At 37.6% G+C, this 13148-nt stretch overlaps 2 protein-coding genes across 2 annotated transcripts; both read right to left on the minus strand.

Moving 5' to 3' along the window:
• Positions 1-4147: 4147 nt before the first annotated feature.
• On the minus strand, positions 4148-5089 carry LOC104851181 (olfactory receptor 8K3). Its single transcript, XM_010608358.1, has one exon. The coding sequence runs from the start codon at positions 5087-5089 to the stop codon at positions 4148-4150; it is 942 nt and encodes a 313-aa protein (XP_010606660.1).
• A 5715-nt stretch (positions 5090-10804) lies between these two features.
• LOC104851183 (olfactory receptor 8K3) lies at positions 10805-11746 on the minus strand. The gene has a single exon (XM_010608359.1). The coding sequence runs from the start codon at positions 11744-11746 to the stop codon at positions 10805-10807; it is 942 nt and encodes a 313-aa protein (XP_010606661.1).
• Between the last annotated feature and the right edge of the window lie 1402 nt (positions 11747-13148).

Here is a 13148-nt window from a genome sequence, read left to right on the forward strand (position 1 = left end):
TTTTTTTTTGTGTTTTTTTTTTTTTTTTTTTGTTTTTTTTTTTTTTTTTTTTTTTTGGTACCAGGGATTGAACTTGGGTCCTTGTTCTTGCAAGGCAGGCCACCAAAGCGCTGAGCTAAATCCCCAGCTCCCTATTTTGATAAATTTTAATATTTAAAATTATCATGAAATTCAATACTTTTACACCTAAGTGTGAGTTGGAAAGTCAATTTTCCACATCAACAGATCAGGAGGGAATCACCTTTTGTACATTTAATAATGCAATTCTTAATGCTAAAATGTTTTCTGGAAAGACACAGAAGAGTGTAGAGCCAGAACTCACTGAGGATGGGAGAATCCCAGGAAGTGGTCTCAGCACTGAAGTTTCAATGTATGGACTAAGTAAAATTATGTTCTGTTATCTGCTCTTTATCTCTTCTTGACATTGGGCTCCCTTGAATGAAAAGAAAACATACAAATATTCATGACTGTGTGTCTTCTAAGAAAACACTCACTCTGTCTCTGAGATGCTCCTGAGCACCCATCTCTCAGCAGAGCAGAAAACGTTCAAACAGCAAAATAGAGAGGAGAGGAGAGAGGTCCTCTTGCTGCTCAGGTGCTATGGAGCTGGAAAAGCTCAGAAACAGAAGCCTAGATGCTCTCTCACTAGATGGCGAAGCCCAGTGGCCATTTCTGTAGCTTCTGAGACATCGGTTTAACATACAGCACCGCATGAGACTTCCTGTCCCCATTACCTGTAATGAAAACTCCCTCTTCATTATCCCACCGTGTGCTGCTTAGCATGAGCTTTGAGTTGTTGAGTGCAATTTATCCTTCTTGTAAAAGCTTTGAAACTTTCCCTAGGAGACGCCAAACAATTTACTTGTTCCCCTTAAAGCCGGTGAGAATTCCATGAAATATCTGGAGGTTTTCCACTAATTGCCAGTGGCGGTGCATTTATTTAGTTATGTACTTATGTTGTTTTTTTTTTTTTTGCCATCTAGAAATCTCACTTATGAGCAGCTATGCAAAATAGTGCCATTACGAGCATCTATAAATTTTCATACTATCAATTTCATAGCAACACAGTATAGAGCTGTTGGAAACCTAATTACCCCAATGATAGAGGGATAGGGATTGATACACATGACTTATTATTCAGTGTTTGAAAGGTAAAATTCTGCTATAAGCAATAGTAAGGAAGAACCTGGAGAACTTTATGCCACATGAGGTAAAGCAGTAGCAAAACAAATACAGTAAATTCCCATTTATATAAGGCATCGAAAATACTTTATGTAATACAAAAAGGAAATGATGATTGCTGAAGGCAAGGGCTAAAAAGAAAGGAGCTACTAGTAAGTAAAGATAAAATTTCAATTATGCAAAAGAAATGAATTTGTGGTATATGGCAAAAACATTCTAGGTATATTCCACATTATAATATCTACTGCTCATTTGAAAACATTGAGTGCATACCTCATAGTAAGCATAATAATTTGTTAAACGACTGCAGTTCCAAAGCATACTGTGATGAAAGCTTGAATACTTAAACAATGAAAGTAGTCATGCCATGAAGATCCCCTTTAGTATACATAATTTACAAAAAAAAAAATCCAGAGTGCAAACATACCAAGAAATGAAAAATCAATTACCAGGGCGGATGGAATTCAGGAAGCAGGAGGAATTACCACTAGGGAACACAGTGTGGACAGAAATATCTTAGAATTAGATGCAGGTGGTGGTTACTCAATATTGAGAATGTAATGACTGCCAATCAATTATTCTCCTGAAAATAGTTAATTTTATAATATGTGTATTTTACATAAATGAATCAATTTTAAATAAGCACATGAAGTTTTCTGCACATATTTTTGGGGCTTTTTTGTGAAGTGTCTATTGTTTTTGCCTTGTATAATTTGTGTACATCACTGATAATCAGTTGAAACTAAAACTTGCAATAAAATGATTCCAAGATAGCTTTAAGTTGATAGAAGTTTAAATTTGCAGAACTCAAAATACTTCACTAATGAAAAATTACTTATTTTGCAGCATGGGAATCAACTAGTGGTGTCTTGTAAGCATTGCAATTTTAGTAATAAAACACTGCTCTACAATTACTTAAATTAAAATGTTTGCTTTTTTTAAAATTTAATTTAATTCTTAATAGCCTACGTCAGCATACACACTGTGGATGTTTGATACCTGTACAAGACTCATCTTAATACTTTTTGTGTTCCCTTCCCCTCTCCTGTCTCCTCGTCTATCCCTTGGTCCTCTTCCCATTTGCAAAAATTCTACGCTCACCTATTACCTTGTACATATATATTATTTTGCTCTTTAATTTATAAACATTACTGGTTTCCCATATAAAAAGAACCACACAGTATTTAAGTTGGTGTGTCTGATTTATTGCTTTTCATTGTGACTTCAGGTTGCACCCATTTTCCTACAAATGACTTCAATTCATCCCTCAGGCAGAGTAGTGCTCCATGGTATATAAACACCACACTGTCTTCACCAGCCTTCTGATGCTGGACCTATAGGCTCTTTCCAAGATTTAGCTGATACGGATGGTGCTGCTACAGACACGGGTGTGCAGGCTTCCCTGCGATATGATGTCTAACACTTTTGGTGAGATACCTGCTGGGAGAATGGGAAGTCCAGGTGAATTTGTACTTGTAGTTGTCTGAGGGAGGCCCACGGTGCTTGCACAGTGGCTGCACTTGGTAATTCCTGTGAGCGGTGGAGCAGGGACCCCCTTCTTTCACCAGCCCTTGTAACTCTGATTTCATGATGATCTCCATCCTTTGGGGAGTCAGTGACATCACTGCTGCTTTCGTTCGCATCTCTGCAGTGCCCAGCAATGCTGACCGTCCTCTCCTGTGTTGATGGACCCCTGGTACTGCTCGTGCTGAGAAGTGTCTATTCATTTCAGTGGCCCAGGTTTTCATCAGATCTTCTATTTTGAGAGGATCTAAAGATTTTGAGTTCTGTATATGTTCTCAGTCCTCAGTCAGAGATGAAGCTAGTGAGACATTTTTCAAATCAATACATTCTTTTCTTCAATTTTGGTGTTGATTCCTACACTGTACAAAACCTTTTTAATTTGAAAAAATGTTGTTGGTTGATGCTTGATTCTGATTATTGTGCCACTGTGTTTCTCTTTAGAAATCACTTGCCTGTGCCTATTGCTGAGAAGAATGCATATTTTGTAGTGTTAACATAGAAATATTGTCTGTTTTTTGAAAAATGTGCTTCAGCCATTATATTTGTATGATAATTCTTTGTCTAGTTAATCTGTCTACTTGTGAAATTGAGCTATGGATGACACCAACTCTGATTGTAATGGTGTTTATTTGATCTTTTATATCCGGGAGTATTAATAAAATTAGGCAAACCTATATTGAATGCATATGTATTTCAATTGTTTTTTCTTACAGGCAGAAAGTTTCCCTTACTAATATACAGTGTTCATCTTTGCCTGTTCTGATCAGTTTTTACTTGAAGTTTACTTTGTCTGAAAATAAAATAGCGGCTCTTGCTTGCTTTTGGTTCTCTAGGGCATGGAATAAGGGTTTGCATCCTTTATTATAACCTATTTTTTTTCTTTAAATTAGATGAAATTCTTCAGTGCAACAGACAGTTGGTTTCTGCTTTTTGGCCAACCCTTAAACCTGTGTTTTTTAATGGATGAGTTTGAGCCATTTTCGTTGTTGGTTGTGTCTGAAAGATATTGACTTATTTGTGTCTTTTCATTCTTCTCTGTTGCTGACTAAAGTCAAACATTGCGTATGCACAAAAAAGAAACCCATACACACTAGAAATCTCTTGTACTCATTGCAACTACACAAAACACATGAATCTCCATTTCTTTATTTATTACTCTTATTTAATTAAAATTACATCCAACCCTGCAGCCTTCTCTTACAGTCTTTAGGCTCTGTAAGTACTCAACATTGCTGTAACATTTTTAAAATAATGGTTAATACCATAATAAAAACCAATTAAAATATTAACTCAAGTGTTTTATGGCATTTCAAATGAAAGTAATATCAGCAGGGCCAATATTTTAATACATGGAAATCACATTTGTGCTTGTTATACACTACGGAGGAAAACAGAAGTGGGTGACATTTGCGCTTCTTGTTTTGTGAATTGTTCTAGAATTTTAAGAAAAAATATTGCATAGTTTTCTCAGTGATCTTTGCAGGGCACCTTTTACATCTTTGTTCCTCAAGCTGTAGATCAAGGGATTCAACATGGGGATGACCAGGGTGTAAAATATGGAAGCCACTTTGTCTGTGTCAAAGGAGTGACTGGACTTGGGCTGCGAATACATAAATATCAGGGTCCCGTAGAACACGGTGACCACAGTGAGGTGGGACCCACAGGTGGAGAAGGCCTTGTGCCTGCCCTCTGCAGATTTCATCCTGAGAATGGCTACAAAGATGAGCAGATAAGAAATTAGGATAACGAGAAGAGAGGAAATCAAGCTCACACTTGAAATTAACAAAATAATCATCTCAGTTTCGTGTGTATCTGAACAGGCCAATGATAACAGTGGGAGATTGTCACAGTAGAAATGACTGATCACATTGTATCTGCAGAAGGACAAAGTGAAAACCTTGGTGGTGACCAGAAGTGACACAAATGTGCAGTAGAGATAGGAAATCATCACTAGCACCCAACATATCTTTTGGGACATGATGACGGTGTAGAGGAGGGGGCGACAGATGGCCACATAGCGGTCATAGGACATGGCAGCCAGAATAAAAAGCTCACTACCAATAAACAGAAGAAATACAGCAAGCTGGGCAGCACAGCAATAGTAAGAGATTGTATTTGGATGTAAAACAAAATTTTCCAACATTTTGGGTCCCACGGCTGTGGAATAGCCAAGATCCACGAGAGCCAGGTGTCTGAGGAAAAAGTACATGGGAGTCTGCAGCCCGGGGTCCACCTGGGTGAGGATGATCATGCCCAGGTTGCCCAGCAGAGAGATCAGGTAGATGACGAGGAATAGGAGAAAGAGTGGAGCCTGCAGCTCAGGGCGATCTGTGACTCCCAGCAGGATGAACTCGGTCACCATGGTGAGGTTGTGCCCCTCCATCCAGGGCGATCTGCAGAACTGTTCTGTGTAGAAACATCAGAATTAAACAGTTATGTTCCATTCTTATCACCTGGACAGATACCTTCCCTGCAGGCAGTGAAGGTTTAATCTATTCAGTATTCCAATTTGCAACATTTCAAAATAACTCTCCCTTCCATGAGAAAGAATATTATTTACATCCAGAGGTACCTTGGTTGTCTTGCAAAGTGAGCTGATACTGGCATCTAATGGGTACAGGATGTTCAAACTCTTAAACTTGAAACTACAATCACTTTGAATTTAAATAATGTCTGCCTCAATAAGTTCTTTCTACAATTGAGAAATATAATAGGTGGATAGATTCACAGACATAGATGATAATATGTACAGAGATAACTGTACATATAACAGCTGTAAATATAGATGCTTAAAAACAGCAAATGGCTAACTAAATATGGATTGTACTAGTCTTTAATGTTTGTACTGTCATTTGCATAATAACAATCACTAATGACATCGAAGTGGTGAATTCTATAAAGTGACATTCACCGTAGTAATTATAAAATGAGTTGCCTTATGGAGATTCCTCAAAGGCCTAGATCCAGAAATTCCTTTAGACCTTCCTCTCAACATTGCAGAAATCTTCCTGAAGGAGTCAAAGTCATCATATTGGAGATCCTGCACACCCATTTCTATAGAAGCACAATTCATAGAAGCTAAATTCTGGTGGCAGCCTACACGTTGGAAATGGAATAGGTAAAGAAAATATGGAATTTCATGTGTCTCTAACCTACTGTGAAGAAAGGTGAACTGGACGCTCCCTTGGGAAATGGTGATCAAGGTGAGCCCCAGTGACTGAAACGTAAGTGTCCACCATGTAAACATCGCATGTTCTCTTACCTGAGAAATCAACTTGTAGATAAAGAGCAAAAGTGAGGGAGATAGTAGGAAGATCGATCTCCTGAAACGGGAAGGCGATCAAGGGATACAGGGAATGGGAGGAAAGGAAGGAAAGTGGATGTGAAAAGGAAGGAAAATGTGTTCTGTACAATAACAACTCTATGAAAAAATGGAAACATGATGCATTGTGAACATGTACTAAAAATAAAATGAAATGGATACATTAAATAAGACATTTAATAGTAATTTCAAAACAATATACAATTACACACTGTGCCACTTTTCTGTCTTTCATTTTTTTTCTTTTTGGTACTAGGGATTAAATTCGGGTCTGTGCTTGCGAGGCAGGCAGCAGAACCACTGAGCTAAATCCCCTGGCTTCTGTCTTTTAAATCTATTTTAGTATAGGTAGGAAAAGTTAACTTCATATACATTTTCTGATGTCTTAATAGACCCTGGGTATATTTTAATCACAGCTAAAATAAACTTTTGGATGAAGCTGACCAGATAGGAGCTACATGAGCAAATCTTAGTACATTAGTAAGTTATTAGAATTGTTGAATACAAAGCAAAATGTCCCTCAGGATAAAAGGGGAGCACATGCTGAAGAAAAACGTTGTGATACAATCATAGTACATATTAAAGGCTCTCATTGTGTGCAGATTTCACTATGTTACCAAGTTGGTAGAGACAAAATAAAACACGACAAAGCTGAGGAATACATGGACTCCGTATGCGATTTGAGATGCTTCTTTGAATCACATCCACAAGGAACAATAATGTTTCTATAAAAACTTGAGTTTTTCATGCTCCTGAAACTCAATGATTGTATCATTTCATGGTGAGATGGAAAAGTCCATTTCCTCCTTAAAGGATCAGGGATGAATCCTATTTTGTGCATTTAGTTTTGTAGTTATTAAATGTTAAAATATTTCCCCAAGTCACAATAGTGCATAGAGCCTGAATTAGATCCCATTGACCCGTTGAATCACTTAAGTTTCAGAATGTCGCGTTAAACAAGATTGTGTTCTATTTTCATACATTTTCTCTTCCCAATTGGCCTTATATAAGTATGAAATTATATGTATATATTTATATGATTACATTATACTAGCTAAATGATGAAATATGTAACACACATTTTTGGATTTTCTAGGAGAACACCCACTCTGTCTCTGAGATGCTCCTGTGAGCTCACCTCTCAGCAGAGGAGAAAACGTTCAAACAGCAAAATCGAGAGAACAGCAGAAAGGTCCTCTTGCTGCTCAGGTTCTATGGAGCTGGAAAAGCACAGAAACAGAATCCTAGACGCTCTCTCACTAGATGGCAAAGCCCAGTAAAACGTGGCTGTAGTTTGAGACATTGGTTCAACCTACAGCACCGCATGAGGCCGCCTGTCTCTGTTACCTGTAATGAAAACTCCCTCTCAATTCTCCCACTCCTGTGCTGCTTAACATGGGCTTTGAGGATTTGGGGGCAATTTCTCTCCTTCTTGTAAAATCCTTGAAACTCTCCCTGAGGAGGCGCCAAGCAATTTCCTGGTTGCCCTGAAAGCCGCTGAGGATTTCATGAAATATCTGGAGGTTTTCCACTAATTGCCAATGGCTATGCAGCTGTTTAGTTGTGTGCGTATGTTTGGATCACCGTCCAGAAATCTCAGAAAGTATTTAAAGTACTGTCATTAAGAGCTCCAATAAATTTTCATACTCTCATGTTTATAGGAACACAATATATAGTTGATGGAAAACCTAATTACCCACTGATAGAGGAATAGTAATTGATGCAAACAACTTATTATTCAGTGTTTAAAAAGTGAGATTTTGCAATATGCAATAGCAAGTATGAACCTAGAGATCACTACGCTACATGAGACAAACCAGTATCAAAACAAATTCAGTAAAATCCCATTTATATAAAGCATCACAATAATTTTATATAATATGAAAAGGAAATGATAGTAGCTGCAGGCAAGGCCTGATAAGAAAGCAGGAGCTACTAATAAATAAAGATAAAACTTAAATTATGCAAAATAAATGAACTTGTGATATAAGGCATAAAACATTCTACTTCTATTGTAGAATATACATATCTACTGTTTATTTGAAAATGTTGAGTGCATACCTAATAGTGAGTATAATAAGTTGTTAAAGGACTGAATTTCCAATATACACTGTGAAGAAAACTTGAATATTTATAAATTTAAATACCATACACATCATACAATGAAGATCCTCCTTAGTGTAAAAAAATTACTAAAAATTTCCACAATGCAAACATACTAAGAGATGAAAAATAGAATACCAGGGGCTGAAGAAATTCGGGAAGTAGAAGGAATTTCAACTTGTGTACATGGTGAGGATAGAAATGTATTAGAATTAGAAACAAATAGAGATTACTCAATATTGGGAATGTAATGACTGCCACTAAGTTATCCTTCTTAAAATAGTTAAGTTTATGAGGTACATTTCATCTGAATGAATGAATTTTTTAGAAACATATGTAGTTTCACCCATACATTTTTTCTAGTCCTTCTAGTGAAGTAACCATTAGAAATGGCCCATATAACTTGTATGCACCGCTGATAATAAATTGAATCTACAATATACAAAAATAAAATGATTCTGTCTATGATAGCATTAAATTGATAAGAGTTTAAATTGGCATGACTCAAAATAGTTCACTAATGCAAAGTTACTCTTTTTAAAACCATGGTAATCAACTAATGGTTTCTTAAAAACATTACAAATTTAGAAATAATAACACTGTTATATATTTATTTCAAGTGAAATGTGCTCTTTTTTTTTCAAATTTTTGAGTCCATGTAAATATACACGGGGGCTATTTTCACTGAGGATCTTTGATACCTGTACAAGAATCATCTTAATACTTCCTATCTTCCCTTTCCCTCTCCTGTCTCCTCACCTTTCTCTTGGTCCTCTTCCTGTGTGCAAAAGATCCACCCCATCTTCTACCTTTTATCTACAATTTTGCTCTTTAATTTATACTCACTTAGTTTCCCATATAAAAAGAACCACATGGTATTTGAGTTTGTGTGTCTGATTTATTTCTCTTTTATTGTGATTTCAAATTGCACCCATTTTCCTAAAAATGATTTCCAATCATCCCTCAGGCAGAGTAGAACTCCATGGTGTATAAACACCACACTGTCTTAACCCAGCCTGCCCATGCCGAATCTACAGGCAGTTTCCAAGATTTAGCTGTTACAGATGGTGCTGCTACAGACACGGGTGTGCAGGCTACACTGTGATATGATGTCTAACACTTTTGGTGAGATACCTGCTGGAAAAATGGGGAGCTGAGGTGAATTTGTACTTCTAGCTGTCTGAGGGAGGCCCGCAGTGGTTGCACAGCGGCTGCACTTGGTAACTCTCCTGTGAGCGGTGGAGCAGGGACCCGCTTCCTTCACAGCCTCCCCAGCCCTCGTAACTCTGATTTCTTGATGATCTCCATCCCTAGGGGATTCAGTGACATCGCTGCTGCTTTCGTTCGCATCTCTGCAGTGCCCAGCAATGCTGACCGTCCTCTCCTGGTTGATGGACCCCTGGTTCTACTGCTCCTGCTGAGAAGTGTCTATTCATTTCAGTGGCCCAGGTTTTGATTTATTCTGAGAGAGTTTGAAGAGTTTGATTTCAATATATGTTCACAGTCCTTGGTCAGAGATGAAGCTGTGAAAATAGTTTCCAAATCTATATGTTCTTTTGTTGAATTTTGAGGTTGCTTTTTTCTGTATACAGATCTTTCAAATTTGATCAAGCTCTATTTCTCGATTCTTTAATTTGTTGTGCTGTTGTGCTTCTCTTAGAAATCACTTGCTTATGTCTATTGCTGAGAAGAATGTGAATTCTGTAGTGTTAAAGTAGAATTATTAAGTTGAGTTTTGAAATATGTGCTTTAGCCCTGATTTTTGTTTGATAAGTTTTTGTCTAATTAATCTGTCTACTTGTGAAATTGGGATATGGATGTCACCCACTATGATTGCATTGGTGTTTATTTTATCTTTTATGTCCAGTAGTATTTATTTTATTAAGTTAGGTGTATCAGTATTTACTGTGTGTGTGTGTTTGTGCGTGTGTGTATGTTGCTTTTTCTTTTGGCTCAATAGTTCGATTTACTAATATAGAGCATTCAACTTTGCCGGCTCTGATCAAGTTTTGCTTAAAGTTCACTTTTTCTGAAAATAAAATACCTGCTCATGCTTGCTTTGAAGTCTGTGGGGCATGGAATATTGTTTTCCATCCTTTGATTTTGATCCATTAATTGTATAATTTGGATGAAACTCTTCAATGTAAAAGTGTGTTGGTTTCTAATTTTTTCCCCAAGACCTAAGCCTGTGTTTTTCATAAAGGAGTTGAAGGCATTTTCATTGTGAGTTGTAACTGAAAGACATTGAATTCTCTCTTTACATACTTTTCTTCTGCTGATTAAATTCATATGTTGTGTGTGCACAAAAAGGACCACATGCACACTTGAAATTTATTGTATTAATAGCAAATATCACAAGATGCATGAATCTCCACTTCTTTATGTCTTATTCTTCTTTACTTTAAAACCATATCCAACACTTCAGCCTTCTCTTACAGTCTTTATGTTTGCTAAACATTTTCAAAATTATTAAACTTATCATACTGTAAAAACAATTAAAATATTTACCTCTTATTTTTTTATTTTTTATGGCATTTAGAATGTAAGAAAGACCAGCACGGGGAATATTTCAATATATGGGAAGCCCATTTGTGCTTGTGATACACTCAGGAGGAATGCAAAGTGGGGTAACATTGGTGCTTCTTATAAAAAAAATCATATTGTTGGAGAATTTTAAGAAAAGATATTGCACAATTTTCTCTGTGTGCTGTGCAGGGCACATTTTACATCTTTGTTCCTCAAGCTGTAGATCAAGGGATTCAACATGGGGATGACCAGGGTGTAAAATATGGAAGCCACTTTGTCAGTGTCACTGGAGTGACTGGACTTGGGCTGCACGTACATAAATATCAGGGTCCCATAGAACACGGTGACCACGGTCAGGTGGGACCCACAGGTGGAGAAGGCCCTGCGCCTGCCCTCTGCAGACTTCATCCTGAGGATGGCTGTGAGGATGAGCAGGTAGGACAGGAGGATAATGAGAAGAGAAGAAATCAAATTGAAAGCTGACAAGAATAAAATTATCAGCTCAGTTTCATGTGTATCTGAGCAGGCCAATGATAACATTGCGAGATTGTCACAGTAGAAATGACTGATGACATTGTATCTGCAGAAGGACAAAGTGAAAACATTGGTGGTGACCAGAAGGGACACAAATGTGCAGTTGAGATAGGAAATCGCCATCAGTACCCAACATACTTTTTGTGACATGATGACGGTGTAGAGGAGAGGGCGACAGATGGCCACATAGCGGTCGTAGGACATGGCAGCCAAAATTGAAAGTTCACCAGCAATGAAGAAAAGAAAGAAAGCTAACTGCAGAACACAACCATAATAGGAGATTGTATTTGGATGCACTACAAAATTTTCCAGCATTTTGGGTCCCACAGCTGTAGAATAACCAAGATCCGTGAGAGCCAGGTGTCTGAGGAAAAAGTACATGGGAGTCTGCAGCCTGGGGTCCACCTGGGTGAGGATGATCATGCCCAGGTTGCTCAGCAGCGAGGTCAAGTAGATGATGAGGAACAGGAGGAACAGTGGAGCCTGCAGCTCAGGGCGATCTGTGATGCCCAGCAGGTTGAACTCGGTCACTGTGGTGAGGTTGTGCTCCTCCATCCAGGGAGATCTGCAGAACTGTTCTGTGTAAATACATCAGCATTAAACAAGTTTTTTCCATTCTTATCACCTGGACAGATTCCTTCTCTGCAGGCCTAGCAATTATAATCTATTTTTATTTTCCAAATGACAAAATTTACCTGCTGCCTTCCTCATGAGCACCAGATCCTGGGTACGATTCCAGGTACCAATAAACAAACAAACAAAAATATCTCTCCCTTCCACCAGAGCCATCATTATTTGTATCCTGTGGTGCCTTGGTCATCTTGAAAACCAAACTTCTTCCTAAATGACATAATGCAAGCACAGACTGAACATAGGCACATAGTATCTTAAAGTACAACAGTTAGTACTTTTGTGAAATATGGTTCTGTTTTAAAATTAAAAGAATAAATGATGTCCTTTGTAGTGCCAAAGGTAGAGACATAAATCTCTAAGTGAGCCATATAAAGACACCTGTGACAAGTCCATTACATGTAACTGATTTTCCATTTCTGAAAAAATTCTTGAAATCATTGTGACTACCTGATCTATTGCTCTGCTATACATAGATAATTTTCTCATTTTAAATATGAGACATTACCAAGTCGAAGCATTATGAAAATGCCTTTAGTGGAAACTCCTAATGAAGCAGTTCAATACTTCTTTTCTTCTGTATTGGTTTGTTTTGCAATTGTGGAAAACAATTTTTTGAACATATGTATGGTAAGAATTAATGTGGTCCTAAGTGGGAATAAACAATTTGCTGTTTTATGGTGTGTTATTTCACCTGGACACCTCAGCTTTATTTTTAAAATCTATACTCAGAAAAATTCACAAAAAAAAGAGGAGCAATAATGTTTCTATAAAAACTGAATATGAAATTCTGCTGAAACTCAACAATTATATCACGTCATTGTGTGGTGGGAAGTCCGTTACCTCATTAAATGATAAGGAATAAATCACATTTTGTACAATTGGTTTTGTAGTTGTTCAATGTTAAAATGTTTTCCAAAACGTCACAAATGTGTGTAGACCCAGAAATAGATCCTAGCAAGTGGTTCAGGCCTTCTTTGAGGATGAAGTTACATGTATACATTTATATGGTTACATTATACTAGCTAAATGATGAAATATGTAACACACAATTTTGCATTTTCTAACAAAACACCCTCTCTGTCTCTGAGATGCTCCTGAGCACCCATCTCTCAGCAGAGGTGAAAACGTTCAAACAGTAAAATGGAGAGGAGAGGAGAGAGGTCCTCTTGCTGCTCAGGTGCTATGGAGCTGGAAAAGCTCAGAAACAGAAGATTAGATGCTCTCTCACTAGATGGCAAAGCCCAGCAAAATGTGGCCATTTCTGTAGCTCCTGAGACGTCAGTTTAACACAGCACCGCATGAGGCCGCTTGTTTACATTACCTG

Source organism: Fukomys damarensis, unplaced genomic scaffold (genome assembly GCF_012274545.1).
Source record: "Fukomys damarensis isolate Sample0158 unplaced genomic scaffold, DMR_v1.0_HiC HiC_scaffold_27, whole genome shotgun sequence".
Lineage (NCBI taxonomy): Eukaryota > Metazoa > Chordata > Mammalia > Rodentia > Bathyergidae > Fukomys > Fukomys damarensis.